Below are 17,845 nucleotides of genomic sequence, written 5' to 3'. Positions count from 1 at the left end.
TTTTATATTTAATTATTGTTTTAAAAATTGTTTAAAAAAAAAAACGCATAGGGTCCCCCCTATTTTTATTCTCAGCCAAATACGAACCAAACAGTAACAGCCTGACGTTACCAGGGTGGGCGAGGACCATTGTTACTGGCCCTCCCCAGCCTAAATAACGGCAGCCTGTTACCGCCTAGGCCCAGGAGCGCCATTTTTGACGGTCCGGGCCTGTTGGTACCGGCTCTTCCCGGCACCCCTGTGGCGTTGGGTACCGGGGTAATAATTGGGGGTTAGCGCTAGCTGTTTTTGTGGCTAACGCTAAGCCCAGCTTAGTAATGGACTCCGTCTAGAAGACAGCTTCCACTACTAAGCCTGTTAAGTAAAGTAAGGAAAAAACATAACAGGTTTAAAAAAAAATTTATTAAAAAAAAAACTCCCCCACAAGCCCTCGTTAACCATTATATTAAAATCAAACAAAGAAAAATGCTGGTCATCGAAGTAGTCCACCGAATCCGAAGGAGTCCACAGGATACACGGATCTGAAATGAGAAGAAAAAAAAATGGGTTAGTACATTTATTATCACCTGCTTGCACATCTCCCGCCCCGCACGACTACAACTCCCAGCATGCCCTTACAGTAAGGACATGCTGGGAGTTGTAGTTGCGTGGTGCAGGAGATGTGTGGGCAAGTGACAAGCTTGTCCCCTGCCCCCAGCTGCAGGACTACAACTCCCAGCATGCCCTTACAGTAAGGACATGCTGGGAGTTGTAGTCCTGCAGCTGGGGGCAGGGGACAAGCTTGTCATTCGCCTGCACTGCACAACTACAACTCCGAGCATGTCCTTACAGTAAGGGCATGCTGGGAGTTGTAGTCCTGCAAAGGGAGCGCGGGCACACAAACACACACAGTCACACACACACAGACAGTCACACACAGACAGTCACACACAGACAGTCACACACACACAGAGTCACACACACACACATACATTTTATATTATTTTCAGACTATTTGTTTTCATTGTGTACCATTTGGGATGGTAAAATCCTTGAGGTATGGTTAATCTTTTTAAGATTTGTAAATTACTTCTATTTAAAAATCTTAATCCTGTATGCTCTACAGGGAGTTCTTTTCTTTTTGAATTTCTTTTCTGTCTGACCGCAGTGCTCTCTGATGACACCTCTGTCCATGTCAGGAACTGTCCAGAGCAGGAGCAAATCCCTATATCAAACCTTTCCTGCTCTGGACAGTTCCTGACATGGACAGAGGTGTCAGTAGAGAGCACTGTGGTCAGACTGGAAAGAACTACACTACTTCATCTGGAGCATACAGCAGCTGATAAGTACTGGAAGGATTAATATTTTTTTAATGGAAGTAATTTACAAATCTGTTTAACTTTCTGGCATCAGTTGATTTAAAAAAAAAAATTTGTTTCCCACCGGAGTACCCCTTTAATAACTATGTGATGCTCTAGTGTGATAAAGAGAATCCAAAATTCGAAACTCCCCACATTTTTGTTCTTTTTAGGTCCTCTGACTGCCCCTGTTCTCAGGTCCAACGTTACCAGCGATCCTATTATTAGTGGCACCTACGTGACCCTAGAGTGTGATGCCGGGAATCAGAACGTGACTACGTATAATTTCTACTGGGGTCGTTATTTTGTGTGCTCGAACTGCAGGGGATCATTCCTGGACTTAAGACCAATAACTGAATTTGAAAGTGGATACTTCACCTGCACCATCCAGAACCCTTTCAGCAAAAACACCAGCAACACCCTGTCTCTGAATGTAGTCGGTAAGAACATTTGGGGAGATTGATCAAAACCTGTGCAGAGATTATTATTATTATAGAATATTGTAGAGGTTCTTGTATATGCCTTCTGCTAACCTATTTTTGCTGATATTGCATGCATGGGATCAGCTCCATTTTTTATATTAATCCTTCACTCAAATGGTTGTGTAATGCAACCTACATTTTCCATAAACCCTCTGGCTTTGGGTGGGGAGTTTGATCACTGCACCTGGTCATTTCATCAGGCTCATAGTGCTGGAGATGACACATTAGACTAGTATCAGTTCATGATACCTCCCCCTTAGGGATGAGGTATCATGAGAAAGGGTGCATGGCTTGGCGTTTATGTTACTTTTATAATCCTTTCTTTCTTTAGCCAGCGTTCCTCCTGTTCAGCATTTATTTCTACTTAAAGGGGTACTCCACTGCTCAGCGTTTGGAATAAACTGGAGCCAGCACTTGGAGATCGTGACGTCATAGCCCCGCCCCCTCATGATGTTACGCCCCACCCCCTCAATGCAAGTCTATGGGAGGGGGCGTGGCAGCTGTCATGCCCCCTCCCATAGACTTGCATTGAGGGGGAGGGGCGTGACGGCATGTTGGGGTGAGGCTATGACGTCACGTCCACTGCTCAGCGTTTGGAACAAACTGGAGCCGGTGCTCTGAGCTTGTGAAGTCATAGCCCCGCCCCCTCATGATGTTACGTCCCGCCCCCTCAATGCAAGTCTATGGGAGGGGGCGTGACAGCTGTCACACCCCCTCCTATAGACTTGCATTGAGGGGGTGGGGTGTGACAGCATGTGGGGGTGGGGCTATGACGTCACAAGCTCCCGGCGCTGGAAAAGTTTGTTGCAAATGCTCAGCAGCGGAGTACCCCTTTAATATCCCAGTCTGGTAGTGGTGTTCTTGCTCATTGTGTTTCACTTACAAGTGATCTCCTGTATATACTTACCTGTATATCTATCATTATCCTGGCTATTTTGGTATTTACCTGATTTTCAATGCGCTCAGTTCAACTATCTATGTGATACACTTGTGGTGGCGGATGAGAGGATACTGTCCTGTGGGAGTGCAGGGTGTTTAGGGTGTCGTTGTGCAGGATAATTAAGGGCGCTGTTCACCCTTGTCACTCGTGACGCCTGGGTGAGGGTTAAATGCTGTGTTTCTTGACAGGCCTATTGCCACCCTTCCCAAAAGCAATAGGTGATGCAGAAATAAAGGATTGTCCACAACCGATGTTAACTGAAAACTTGCAGGAGCTTTTACTGAGGAGTTTCTGTGCATGTAGTAACAGTAACAGTCCAGATAACAGAGTCTCTTTACATATAGCTTGAGCAGCGATTGACAGTCAGTTGGGATCAGGTAAGCCCAATTTGGCTTGTGAAGAATTGTATAGCAAAGATCCGCTGGATTTAGGGGAGTAATTAGGTCCAGTGATCTTGCGGTGAGTAGCGGGGAATTGCTTAGTATATCCGCTATGTTAGAGGCCGAGGCCGCAAGGCTTTGGCCTAGTAATTTGTCTTGTAAGCTGCGGAGGTCCTACCTCTTCCAGAGTCAGCAACCCAAGAGAGAAGAGAGCGATCAAGATGGCGCGGGTCCCTTATATGGGCAGGGGCCGGACGTTTTGAATTGGTCCGTAACGACTGTCACTCACCGTTACAGTGCATTGTGGGTGAATACGTCACAGGAACCTCCAAAGGTCCTGAAGCAAAACCATAGAGTTTCAACCTATTCACGTGACCGGCAGGTCCTGCTACGCTCCGAACAGGTAGATAACTAAATATATACATTTCTATACTTATAATTACATAAATATCAAATAAAACTGCTATATACTTATTGACTAAGTGAGAGGTGACAAGGGGAGATCTAAAAAAAGAGGGATCCCGACGTCCTAGGGACTCTGGCTATGGGGACCTCTATACAGGTATCGTATATAATACGGTACCAGGACACCACACACTCACCTCTATTTCTTCAGTATGTGTACCCTGTTTAACCAACACTTGTTCAGCATCTTTTTGTATGTTTTTTAACATGTGTTTAATAAAGATTACTATTATTGTTACCATATATGGCCTCATTGTTTGGTGAGAGTATTGTAAGTGGCCTATGGTTATTTTTTTGCCCATTGTAAATATGTTTTACCATGTAAAGTGTTATAAAATGTAATGTTGCTTTAAGAGTTATACCATGTGATATGTCATGTGATTGTTACCCAGGAGAAACCAGTGACCAGGTAATCGCAAGAGTGACCTATGGGCTCCCTGCTAGTCTCCCCCATATAAGCCCCGGGTGGAGCTTCTCTCTCTTTGAGTTCTGCTCTTCTGCTGAGGTCCAGTGCAGTCTTGTCTAGTGTGTGTGTCCAGAGTGTTGGAGACCTCAAAGTTCAGTCCTGCAGCCACCATCAATTCAAGTAAGATAAAGTCACAGCTTTATGAGCCAAGTCAAGTCAGTCCCTGTCATCTGTCAAGTCAGCGTGGTCTGCATTCAATTGTCCAGTCCTACTACAAGTCCCAGCAAGCCCTTAAGGTCTCTGCATCACTGGTAACCTCATTGGGCCCTGGTTGAACTGTATAGACTTTACCATCTGTCTACCCTCAGTAAAGCTACCGTTGTCCGTAACTTGGTGTCGGAGTCTTTATTGCCCCCCGTGCCTGGCCCAGGATCCAGCTGTATACCTTCGGTGGTTTTAGGCTAAACCACTCCCTGGCATCACGAATACAAGGGGTTACAACATGGCGGAACAACATGGCGGAACAACATGGCGGAACAGGCAAGCACGAGATCGGAAGAGTCCCAAGATGGCGCCGTAAAGTCGCCACAGTCGCGTCGCAAATGTTTCAGGAGCTGGCAGATCGTACCAAGTCCTGCTGCCCGAGGACGATGGAGACTGGCCAGCAACCCCAGGGGAGGGAACGCCGACATCTTTCCATGCATCATCGCCGGTGAGGCTGTCCCCTCCCCACCAGACCTGGGGGTCCTGGGCCGAAATCCACACCAAGGAGTCAGAAGTGAGTACCCTGGCTGAGGCTGCTTTCTCTACCCCTCCTTCTACCCCTAGCCCAGAGCAAACCCCCAGGTCCAGAAGTCTACAGTCCGTCCCCAGTTACCACTGTTACCCTGGTGGCAATTTGGCGATGAGCCTGGACTAATTCAGTATATGAGGGAGCACCTTCTTACCCTGCCAGGGAAGCCCCATCCCCCAATTCTGACAGTCCAGTAATCTACAGATGTGCTCAGGCCTACTCCTGTTGTCGAGGAGGTTTGGCATAACCAGCGGGCACCAACTAAAGTGCCTCGACCTACTTCTGCAGAGGAGGTTTGGCCGGCCCAACAGGCACCAACGTCTATTCCCCCAGTGGCGCAGGCTGCTGCGGTGCAAATGGTGGTCACCATCAGCCCCACCATTACTGGTTCTACTTTGTCCTGGGTCAGCTAGAACACCCGAGTGAGTCCATTAGAGGGTGCACAGTCCCGTGAACCCTGTTACATGTCCCAGCCTTGGAAGCAGTCCGACAGGCGAGGCTTGGATGGCAAGTTCCCAGGTTAAAGGAGTCTACCAGTGATATTTCTACTGTATATCACTAAATTTCCTTGTGAGGTACTTTTGTTCTCCACAGGTTATGCAATGTTTAAGAAGAAGTTCCTGACGAATGTGTCAAGAAGTTTATTTGCAACCATTTGCGTAAGTGTACGTGCCCGGCTTTTAGCCATGATTCCTTACTAAGAACTCCTAAAGTGTACCAGGACTGTGGAGCAGTACAATGAAAATATGTATATACCATTAGAGTAATATATTTTTTCTCTTTGCACAAGTAATTACTTATGTTGGCGTACTATAATGGTTATTGTGTATTGTAATGGAATGTATATAATGTATTTGTGCAAAATGTCAAGGTGTACAGTGTCTGTTGTGCATGGCAATTTATATAGGAGGGATTCTGACCTGGTCAGGAAAAGTGTAGCCACTTCCTCAACACAAGGACAAGTTCCTGCACGGTACAAAGATTAGCTCACAATATAGTGTATAAGGTTATGTACCACACATAGTCAGTTCATATTTAAAGACTTACCGTATTTTTCGCCGTATAAGACGCACTTTTTCTTCCCCAAAACTGGGGGGAAAAAGTTGGTGCGTCTTATACGGCTAATACACCCCTATCGGCCATCAACGGCCGGGACCCGCGGCTAATACAGGACATCACTGATTGCGCTGATGCCCTGTATTAACCCTTCAGATGCGGCGATCAAAGCTGACCGCCGCGTCTGAAGGGAAAGTGACACTAACCCGGCTGTTCAGTCGGGCTGTTCGAGACCGCAGCGATTTCACCGCGGCGGTCCCGAACAGCCCGACTGAATAGCCGGGTAAGTGCTTACAGGACACCGGGGGGGACCTTACCTGCCTCCTCGGTGTCTTCTCCGTTCAGGGATCCCCTGTATGCCGGCGCTCTCCTTCCTCGTCATCACGTCGTTGCGTACGTGCATCGGCGTGCGTAACGACGTGATGGCGGCGACGGAGAGCGAGGATACCCGGCCGGCAGAAGAGACGTTGCGGAGCGACGGGGACACGGCGACAACGATGGAGCGACATCCAGGGCAGCGGTGACAGGTCCGGAGCGGCGGGGACACGTGAGTATTACCTCCTATGCAGTGGTCTTCAATCTGCGGACCTCATGATGTTGCAAAACTACAACTCCCAGCATGCCCGGACAGCCAACGGCTGTCCGGGCATGCTGGGAGTTGTAATTTTGCAACATCTGGAGGTCCGCAGGTTGAAGACCACTATTGGGGTCAAAATCTTTATTTTTTTCGATTTTGCCCCTAAAAATTGGGTGCGTCTTATACCCCGGTGCGTCCTATAGGACGAAAAATACGGTAAGTTAGGACTGTAACATTACTTGCAGTCCCAGCCAACAAATGTCTCATATATATATATATATATATATATATATATATATATATCTGTCTAACATTTTTCTGTCCTTGTAAAAAGGGTACTCTATTGGCCAGAGGGTTCACCTGATATCTAGATAATGCACGTAGAGCGACTGCATTGATAAGTGTAAAGGTAACACTGTTGCATAGTGTAACATATATTGAGTTCTGGGGAGAATAGTTGAAAACCGAGGGGCCCCAGCAGCCAAGGCATTGGGTAGATAGCCTCCGGCGGCCCAATCCGTGAATCTATGCATATTGATATGTATATTGTTGTCTTGAGTGTCTACAGAAAGCAGTTACAAAGTCAAATTAACCCCATATGTTTAAAGAGCATGTATGGACATTCACCATGCCACATGGACTCATCCTTTATCTTGTTTCGTAATCCAGACCTGAGAAGGACATTGTGCATAAATGCTGCAGCAACTGTCACAAGGCCTCAGTAGCCACTTCAGTCCTCCTCCCTCCAGGATTGTGCATCGAGGACGACTTTTATTAAGAGGGGGAGTTTGTGGTGGCCCAGTAGGGGAGGTGTTACCCTGTGCTCCTGCTTTCCTGTCAGGCAGCCTCCTTCAGTGTCCTTCAGCCTCCTTCAGCCCTGGCTGAACTGTATAGACATTACAAACTGTCTACCCTCAGTAAAGCTATCATTGTCCGTAACTTGGCGTCGGAGTCTTTATTGCCCCTGTCCCTAGCCCAGGATCCAGCCTTATACCTTCGGGTGGTTATAGGCTAAACCACACCCTGGCGTCACGAATACAAGGGGTTAATGCCATCTGCCCTGCACCACACACCCCGCTACCACACTAGAACATTAGAGCCAGCAGCCTAGAAGAGAAGGCAACAGTGGAAGCAAGGAGAAGGTGAATATTATTACTGCCCATGTACAAACAGGAACTACCTACTGTGGCCTATCTACAGAGGGGAACTACCTCCTGGGTTTTTACATACTGCAGAAACTAACTACTGGGGAGCTATATACTGCAAAATCTGCCTTCTGGGAGCACATATTTAATTGGAAAACTACTTACTGGGCACCAATATACTGGGGAAAACACCTACCACGGTATCTACTGCATATACTGGGGAAACTACCTACTCAGGGGACCTATCTACCTATCAGAGTGATCTATTGACCAATTGAGGAGACCTACTTACCCCTCCCTCCCCCAACCCACTTACCTACCCATTTTTCTGTGTGGGACACCAAAAAGACATTACAGTTTGGGGAATTTTAGATTGGGGGGGGGGAGGGGGAGGTAAGGACAGTGCAGGAAAAGTGTGTGTGTGTGTGTGTGTGTGTGTGTGTGTGTGGAGGGGGGGGGGTTAAGATGTTTGTCTGACAGGTACTGCACAGACTGATTTTGGTTGTAAAAAATTGTGCTGGCAGTCTGGGCCAGATGGACAGGCTCAAGGGAAATTGACTGACTGATCAGAAATGACGTCACCTGTGAGTCACTGGATATAACTGCACTGTAATCTCCTATGTGGTCTTCGGAGACTGTGTAGAGCTGTTATCTACTATGGGCATTGAATGGGGAATATTAGTTTGTGTATAGTCTTTTTTTTATTTGGTAACAGTATAGTAATAAAATGTGGTGTGTTGGAATAATTTTTTTACCTGCATGCGCCGCTGGTCATGGTCATGTGAGCATTATGACCGGGGGGACTGATTTTTATCCACTGGAAGCTGACTGGTTACAATCAGGTAATCTTGAAAACTAAGTTAAATTGATTCGTACAGTATATAACAAAATGACATTTTCACGGTACAACGTATCACCTTTATTACCTGATGCTAGAAAATCCCTTGATAGGGTGAAGCCGGTTAAAAAAATCACATGTATATAGGCAGTACAGATCCTTAGGAGAAAAAAGGGGACTCTTCTAATGCCATATCAACAGAGAAATACTTTATTCTTTTATTATCTATTTATTATTTATGTATCTATTATTGGATATAACTGTATCATATGTCAATACCGTTGTCTTCCTATTGGATTGTGTGATTACGGAATTTTGAAGACAATAAAACACAGAGCCTCCTGAAAAGCTCCAAAAAAAAGGCTATAAATCTGTATATCTAGAGAAAAACTGGAAAAAAAGGAAAAATTATATTCTCTATTGATTCTCCAGATTGGGAACTCTATCATGTCTACAGTGGGTATTAAATAATTGTGGTGTCCCGGTACAGAACATGGTTCTGTGCAGTCCTAAAGTCCCCTCAGGTAGAGTCCCTCTGGTCCACAGGGCTTATATTGTGGTAATTCAGTGTATATTCACTATGTACATTTGTTGTAAGTATCATACTGTGAATGTCAGTTATGAATAAAGATTGTTAGGAGGTATAAATGTATTGGACCTTCCTAAGGTCATGTGATATGTGATCACATGATACCCAGAGTTCCAGAGGCACAGGTAACCACAGGCAACCAGCTACCAATGGGCTTTAGTCCAGCCTCCTGGTATATAAGGGGCTGTAAAGTTAGTGTAGTTCATAATATAGTGTCTGTACCTGTGTGTGACGGTTTTCTCACAATTCTTCTGTGATTTTCACCCCAATATTGATTTTTACCAGCATACGAAATGACTGCTGTCTCGGATTTTCCCCAGGTTGCAATGCGGCCGAGACATGACATCACTAGTCAGCTGACAGGGAGCCTGTCTGCTTCAATGGGTGGAGGGATCGCTTGGTGGGAGAGAGATCAATCTGCAACTAATGCAACAGCTGTAGGCACCCTGATTGAAAACCACAGGTCTTTTGAATGGATGCGGCTCATTTATGTTTCAATGGGTGGGGTGGCTTATGTGTGGGAGGGAGGAAAATGGAATTGTGGGATTTGTAGTAAAAAAAAAAAAGTCAAACAGAAATACCAGTTCACAAAATGCTAGCCACAGTGTTATGGTAATCTCACAACATAGCCATTTAGCAACAAGACAAGTGCAGATCCTTCCTAAGCATGTCCATTACTGCCTGCCAGGTAGGTACATACTAAAATCACCTTATGGTGGAGAACCCCTTTAAGTCTTCTATGTCTCCAAGTCAAGTCTCTACTGTCCCTACTAAAGATATAACGGTAGTAAAGTGGCCTGCGTCATTATTATCACTACAAGTCCCAAGCAAGCCTGAGAGGTTCCCTGTGTCCCGGTCACCTCTGTGGAATTTGGCTGTTTATAAAGCAAGTTTTCTGCCTTCTTCAAGTAAAGTTCAAGTTGCATCAAATCCCTGCTTTGGATTCTCATTCATTATATGCCGTTTTGGGTTGGTTTATGGGTCGGCGGTGCCCCACACCATAAAATCACATCCTGGCGTCACGAACACTAGGGGTTAACAACATCTTGCCCCAGGGGTTAATTCCATCTGACCCCACCACTCTCAGTGCAAAACCCGTGTTCACCATATAATAATCTGGCATCTTCCAGGGCAGGGAACATCTTTTAGCAATGTTGCTTGGTTGGGGAGACATTTAAAAAAAAAAACAAAAAAAAACTTGCTAAAGGGGTACTCCACCCCTAGACATCTTATCCCTCTGCTGGGGACCCCCATGAACTTCGCTCCATGCCAGATGACTGGCAATGCGAGGCGGAGGCTCGTGACGTCACTGTCACGCCCCGCTCGTGACGTTACGGCCACGCCCCCAATGCAAGTCTATGGGAGGGAGCGTGATGGACATCACGCCCCCTCCCATAGACTTGCATTGAGGGGGCGTGGTCATGACATCATGAGCCTCTGACGCTGCACCCAACGCTCTAAATGAACGCCGGATGCAGCAGGGAGATCGTGGGGGTCCCCTGCCGCGGGACCCCCGCTATCAGACATCTTTTCCCCTATCCTTTGGATAGGGGATAAGATGTCTAGGAGCGGAGTACCCCTTTAAAGGGGTACTGCAGCCAGAATGAACTTATCCCCTATCCAAAGGATAGGGGATAAGTAGCTGATTGCAGGGGGTCCGACCGCTGGGGCACAGCACGCGCTCCATTCATTTCAATGGAGCGCGTGCCATCTAGAGCTAGACATCACACTCTACTGATTGAGCAGGATGGGCCCCGTTCAGGAGATCGCGAGGGGGGCCTAGTGGTCACACCACCTACGATCAGCTACTTATCTCCCATCCTGTAGATAGGGGATAAGTTCATTCTGGCTGCAGTAAACCCTTTCTGGGTAAGGTCACAAACAGTGCCCGCTGCTAGCAATTACAGAGCGACATCAGAGTGAGCTCCCAGCTGCAGCAGGGTAGCTCTGTGTGTCCGCTCATGACTGCCGGTGGGAAATCCTCCGCTACGAGCTAATACACAGAGCTGCTGACTGCAGCTAGGAGCTCACTCTACGGTTGCTCTGTAACTGCCAGCAGTGGGCACATCTGCAGCGCGAAATCCGCTGTGGATGCTCTGTGTGTGACCATACCCTAAAAGTTTGCTAAAAATGCACTTCAGTATGGTCATTGGGAGGATATTCATGCACCTACTGTCATGATACTAAATTCTTAGGATGGGCATGTAAATATATATTTTTTTAAATATTTATACTAAGCATTTATAATCCAATTTTTATGTTTCTTTGTATGTCAGGTCCAATCTCTAATGTGGTGGTGACCAGTAACATATCAGGACTTGTCTGGCCTGGAATAGATTCCATCTCTCTCCGATGTGCCGCTAATGCTAGACTTATCAGCTACTCGTGGATTCTACAAGGGGCAACAATATCTACAGGAAACCGGTTCCAGCTCAGTGCCGATAACTCCACGCTCACTATCAGCCCGGTCACCACCAGTGACAATGGGACTTTTATATGTACGGCTACAAATGTTTTAAGCAGCCTGAACAGCAGTGAAGTAAAGCTCAACCTGGCCTGTAAGTAAAACATGTACATCGCATCTGACATTCTAATTTTTCTATTTCTAGTTTGTACATGTGAAGGGTTTAAAGGGGTATTACAGGAATTTTTTCATTTGACTATGCTACAAAGGCTGTAAAGTTAGTGTAGTTTATAATATAGTGTCTGTACCTGTGTTTGATGACGGTCTCGAAATTCTTCTGTGATGTTTGCCCCAATGTTTATTTTTAATAGCGTACAAAAGGAGTTTTGTCAGTTTTTCTCAGGTTGCAGTGTGGCCCGATACATTACATCACTAGTAAGGCGATCAGAGGGAGCCTGCCTTTGCTTCAATGGGTGGAGCTGGGTGAGAAGGAGAGCATTCTGCAGTGAATTGTAGTTTTGCAACAGCTAAAAGCACCCCGGTTAGAAAACATTGTTCTACTGAATGGAAGGCAGCGCACTTGTGTTTCTACGAGTGGGGTGGCTGATGTGTGGGAGGGAGAAATGTGACCTCACACTTACAATAAAGGAATCCTGGGATTTGTAGTTGAAGGGAGGGAACTCCAACAGGAAATAGCCAGTTCACTAAAAGATAGCTTCAGCTTTATGGTAATCTCACAACACAGCCCCCATTTAGCCCTAAGACAAGCACGGATTCTTCCTAAGCATGTCCATTACTGTCTGACAGGTACATACTAAAATCACCTTATGGTGGAGAACCCTTTTAAAGAAAAGTGAAACAAAAACAGAGCTGCAGAGAAGTTAAAGTATCCCCACAGAGCCAGCAGTAGGACAACCTGTAATCTACTTTCTTAACATGTCCCTCTCAGGCTGCCATAAGTCAGGCACATTTATTTCCATGTAAATGGCATAAAAAAAATAAATAAAAAAAGACGAACACAGAGAGACATAAAGAGTTAGAACAGGCTAGGGAGGGAGCAGTAACTAGTAATTTCCATTAAAGGGGTACTCCACCCCTAGACATCTTATCCCCAATCCAAAGGATAGGGGATAAGATGTCTGATTGCGGGGGTCCCGTCACGACTCCGCCCCCGTGTGACATCACGCCCTGTCCCCTCAATGCAAGTCTATGGGAGGGGGCTTGACGTCCGTCACGCCCCCTCCCATAGATTTGCATTGAGGGGGCGTGATGTCACACAGAGGCGGAGTCTTGACATCACGAACTTCTGTTCCCGAGGTTGGGACCCAGACCCTCCAGCGCTTCCGGACCAGAAACAGGTGGGTGCCCCATGCTATATTGCGGGGGTCCCCAGCGGCGGGACCCCCGTGATCAGACATATTATCCCCTATCCTTTGGATAGGGGATAAGATGTCTAGGAGTGGAGTACCCCTTTAATCCTATATGTTTCTATCTCTTCAAAGGGTCTGACGTCATGAAATAACCCCCGTCATGAACCTCATGAAGTAGCCCCTGTGCCGCACCTGGCATTCTAAATAGTACGTTTGGAACGCTGGGTTTCCGCGGCCATAGATGTGACGTCACGCCCCCTTGGGAGCATAGACATGAATGGAGGGGGCGTGGTGTGACGTCACGTCTCCCGCCGCTGTGGATACCCATTGTTCTAAACTTAATGTTTAGAATGCTGGGTGCGGCACGGGGGCTGACGGAGATCGCGGGAGGTCCCAGCGGCGGGACCTTGCATGATTAGACATTGTATCCCCTAACCTTTGCACTGAGGATAAGATCTCTGTAGGCGGAATACCCCTTTAACCTGGTTTTTGTTTTGGAAATTCAGCTTTGTAATGTGGAAAGAGTGCTTATGACATAGCACTAGGGATTTTTCTACTCAAGGATGCTCATATTCTTCTTTGTCTTTGTTCACAGCTCCAGTCTCGGCAGTGACACTGGTCAGTAACACTTTAGGAGACGTCTGGTCAGGACAGGACTCGGCATCTCTATTTTGCTCAGCTCAGGGTTCAGCCATCAAATTTTCCTGGAGACTGAATGGAAATCCAGTGTCTCCTAACCCTCCATATTACATTACTCAGAGCAATTCTCCTCCAAGCTCCAATCTCATCATCAGCCCCGTCTCCAAGATTGACGCTGGACTCTTCACCTGTACAGCATCCAACCGGGAAAACAGTGAGACCAGCACTGAAATCAGTCTCAGTATGAACTGTAAGGAAAATGTTAAAACATCTGTATCCCAATACAATTATACATGTATAATAACCGGAATGATAGAAATTATCTTTTATATTGAAATCCTTTTTATTGAAAAAAGACCACTAGGGGTCTCCATACCATCAAGAACATAATCCTGTCCAGCTGCAGCATCATCTGTGTCCCAGCTGAAACACAGGCCAGAAAGTGAGGGTGGAACTAGCACTCCACTGTGCTCACTCCTGTCCTGTCTCAGACTACAGCATGAAAACAGAGAGGAGAGGGTTACAGAGAAACTTGCAGTGATTAGACGAAGAGACCCAGCACAGCAGACTCAGGGAGAAAGTGACTGCTTGTTGAGTGAGGGTGGGATCAGTGCTTGCCTCAAACACACCCCTTCTTGAGCAGTGGATGTCAGAATGAGTGAGCAGCAGAACAGAGCGATTTGTGAGCCAAATACAGAAGCTGGCACATAAAGACTCATAAAGCATCTGCATGACCTAGTGAGGAACAGATCGAATCATTATTCTTTCTGGTATATGACAAGTACCCTTTAATTATCCATTTTAGGCATCAGTAGCCAAGACCCAGGGTTAATGCCGGCCATCACCAATCGGGCCGATGCCCGGCATTATCCCTTTAGACTCTGCGATCAAAGTTGAATGCAGCATCTAAAATTAAAGTGAAAGAATCCTGGCAGCTCAGCGGAGCTGATCGGGACTATCGCAACAAAATCGCGATGTCCTGATCAGCTGAGAGGGCACTTACCTGGCTCCTTGCTGAAGATAAAAATAGTTAAAAAAAAAAATGTTAATAAATGTGAATAAGGCCCTCCCCTAATAAAAGTTTTAATTATCCCCCATTGCCCATTTTTTAAATAAAATAATGTAATAAAAAATAAAAATAATCATATGTGGTACCGTTGCATGCGTAAATTTCCGAACTATTAAAATATGAGGTTAGCTAAACCGCATGGTTGATGGCGTACACATACAAAAATACCAAACTCCAAAATTGTGCATTTTTGGTCACTTCATATGCCATAATATTATTAATAAAAAGCAATCAAAGTCCCATCAAAAAAAAAATAGCACCAATAAAAACTACAGACCACGGCACAAAAAATAAGCCCTCATATAGCCCTGTTTGCGGTAAAATAAAAAAATGATAGTGGTCAAAAGAGGACAATTTTTAAAAATTCTAATTTTGGTGCATGTCGTTATAATTTTTTAAAGTAGTAAAACAAAATAAAACCTACATAAATTGGGTATCCTTGTAACCGTGACCTACAGAATGAAGATAAGGTGTCATTTTTACCGAAAAGTGCACTGCGTACAAATGGAAGCTCTAAAATTTAGCAAAATGGCGTTTTGTTTTTTTATTTCACCCCACAAATAATTTTTTTTTTTTTTTTTTTGTTTCACATCAGATTAGATTATGGTATAAAATAAGTGATATCATTACAAAGTACAATTGGTGAGGCATAAAAACAAGCCCTTATGGGTCTGTAGGTGCAGAATTGAACGCGTTATGATTTTTAGAAGGGGAGGAGAAAAAAACATAATTGGTCCTTAAGGTGAAAATGACCTACCTACAGGACCATCTTTGAGCCTTAAATATAAAAGGGTTACACCAGTCCCCAGCGTCAGGAACACTGAGTTCCGAACGCAGGGTGCGGGCTTCCGCAGTCACGCTCACCTCCTCATATAAAGTCTACGGGAAGGGGGCGCGATGGCCGTCACGCCCCCTCCCATAGACTTGCATTGAGGGGGCGGGATGTGATGTCACATGACAGGCGTGACGTCACTCCTTATGCCCCCCTAGGACAGACTGCTTCCTATGACTTCTCTCTTGCACAGACTGCTCTTTATCATCTCTGTCCCACAGACTGCTCCTTATGACTACTCCCTCACTCTGTTTACGATCAGTCTGGGGAGGAAGCAGAAAACTAGAGATGGGAGGGGACGGAGACAACTGTGTAGCTGTATATGTACGGTCACACAGTTCACATAATAATCCAGCCAACTGATTCGACAGCAAAACTGAAAGATCTTTTAATAAAAGTAACATATAGTCTACTTAAGATATGATATTATTAAAGGGGTGCTACCGTGGAAAACTTTTATTTTTTAAATCAACTGGTGTCAGAAAGTTAAACAGATTTGTGAATCACTTCTATTAAAAAATCTTAATCCTTCCAGTACTTTTTAGGGGCTGTATACTAAAGAGAAATCCAAAAAAGAAATGCATTTCCTGTGATGTCCTGACCACAGTGCTCTCTGCTGGCCTCTGCTGTTCATTTTAGGAACTGTCCAGAGAAGCATATGTTTGCAATGGGGATTATCTCCAGTTCCTAAAATGGACAGCAGAGGTCAGCAGAGAGCACTGTGGTCAGGACATCACAGGAAATGCATTTCTTTTTTGGATTTCTCTTTAGTATACAGCCCCTAATAAGTACTGGAAGGATTAAGATTTTTTTAATAGAAGTGATTTACAAATCTGTTTAACTTTCTGGCACCAGTTGATTTAAAAAAAAAAAAAAAAGTTTTCCACGGCAGTACCCCTTTAAACCTTGTTTGTTGTTAATATTCTATATTTCTTACTATAATATTTTCTTATGTCACAGGGTTTCCTGATGGAAATATTCTCTGTACTGCAGAATCCATTGACCGGAATATACAGCTCGGCTGTTCCTGGCTAGAAGGAAAGCCGGCAGCTAATGTGACCCTGAGATTTAATAATAGAGAATATAAAGGCACCGAACAAGTGTTCCTAAATGTGACTAGTTATATCAACTGGCAAAATCTCATTTGTTATGGTAATCAGCTGGAAAAGACCTCAGTCTGTGCGTTACCACTAGGTAATATTGTCATTTTCGATGATATTTAGACCATATCTGGAGTAAAAAAAAAAGAAATAATTTAAAGGGGTACTCCTCCCATAGACATGTTATCCCCTACCCAGCGGTGGGACCCCTGCGATCTCCCTGCTGCACCTGGCGTTGGTTTAGAGCATTGGGTGCAGTGCCGGAGGCTCGTGATGTTACGGTTGCTCGTGACTTAACGGCCACGCCCCCTCAATGCAAGTCTACGGGAGGGGTCGTGACGGCCGTCACGCCCCTCCTCATAGACTTGCATTGAGGGGGCTTGGCCATAACGTCATGAGCCTCCGCTCCACATCACCAGTCATCCAGTACAGAGTGAAGGATGTCTGGGGGTGCCGCATCCAAGATCCTTTGGATAGGGAATAAGATGTTTAGGGGGGAGTACCCCTTTAACCCCTTAAGGACAATGGACGTACTCCTATGCCCCCGTTTCCGAGTCCTTAAGGACCGAGGACGTAGGAGTACGTCCTGTCCTTTCCCGGCCCCCCGCCGCTAGCCGGAGGGGAGCCGGTGCCCGATGCCTGCTGAAATCGTTCAGCAGGAATCGCGGCATATCGCCCAGGGGGGTCATTATGCCCCCCCATGTCGGCGATGGCCGCAGATCGCTGGACAATTCAGTCCAGCGATCTGCGGCGATTCCGGGTCAATCGGGTCTCCAGTCAGAGACGGCCCCGAACAGCCAGAGCCTGCAGGGGTGAGGTGGCACTGGTGCCACCTCACGATCGCCCTGATTCGTCGGCCGGATTACCGGCCGACCAATCAGGGCGCCTGCTGCGGGTGTCACTCCCGCACCCGCTCCGCCCCTCTTCCGGAGGACGTGAGCGGGTGCGGGACGTGCACCCCTGGTGCTGGGGACCTCGATCCCCGGCGTTAATGTTGGGATCGGGGCCCCAGGAGCGACGACGGCGGCGGTCGGCGGGACTGACCTGTGCGGCGATCAAGCAGCAGCAGGAGGTGAGTGACAGCCTCCTGCTGTTGCTTAGCAACAGCTCCCAGCATGCAAAAAGGGCATGCTGGGAGCTGTAGTTATGCAACAGGAGGAGGCAGACCACCACAACTCCCAGCATGCACTTATGGGCATGCTGGGACTTATGGTTTTGCAACAGCAGGAGGCACATTCTTTCTATGGAAAAGTGTACCTTCAGCTGTTGTGTAACTACAACTCCCAGCTTGCACAAACAGCTTAAGTGCATGCTGAGATTTGTAGTGGTGCATCTGCTGGTTGCATAACTACAACTCCCAGCATGCCCGTTGGCTGTCGGTGACTGCTGAGAGTTGTAGTTTTGCAACAGCTGAAGGCACACT

At 46.3% G+C, this 17,845-nt stretch overlaps 1 protein-coding gene across 3 annotated transcripts in view; it reads left to right on the top strand.

The window, feature by feature from the left end:
* Window positions 1-17,845, top strand: part of LOC130294137 (carcinoembryonic antigen-related cell adhesion molecule 1-like) — a 49,638-nt gene that overhangs the window by 10,811 nt on the left and 20,982 nt on the right. For all 3 annotated transcript variants that reach the window (XM_056543630.1, XM_056543629.1, XM_056543631.1), the window contains exons 4-7: window positions 1,511-1,777; window positions 11,285-11,566; window positions 13,378-13,671; window positions 16,283-16,516. In XM_056543630.1, coding sequence (XP_056399605.1) covers window positions 1,511-1,777; window positions 11,285-11,566; window positions 13,378-13,671; window positions 16,283-16,516 — 1,077 coding nt within the window. The remainder of the gene's footprint in view (window positions 1-1,510; window positions 1,778-11,284; window positions 11,567-13,377; window positions 13,672-16,282; window positions 16,517-17,845) is intronic.

Source organism: Hyla sarda, chromosome 10, assembly GCF_029499605.1.
Source record: "Hyla sarda isolate aHylSar1 chromosome 10, aHylSar1.hap1, whole genome shotgun sequence".
NCBI classification, from domain to species: Eukaryota; Metazoa; Chordata; class Amphibia; order Anura; family Hylidae; genus Hyla; species Hyla sarda.
Note: the sequence above shows the minus strand (reverse complement) of the source record. Positions and strands in the feature narration are given on the sequence as shown.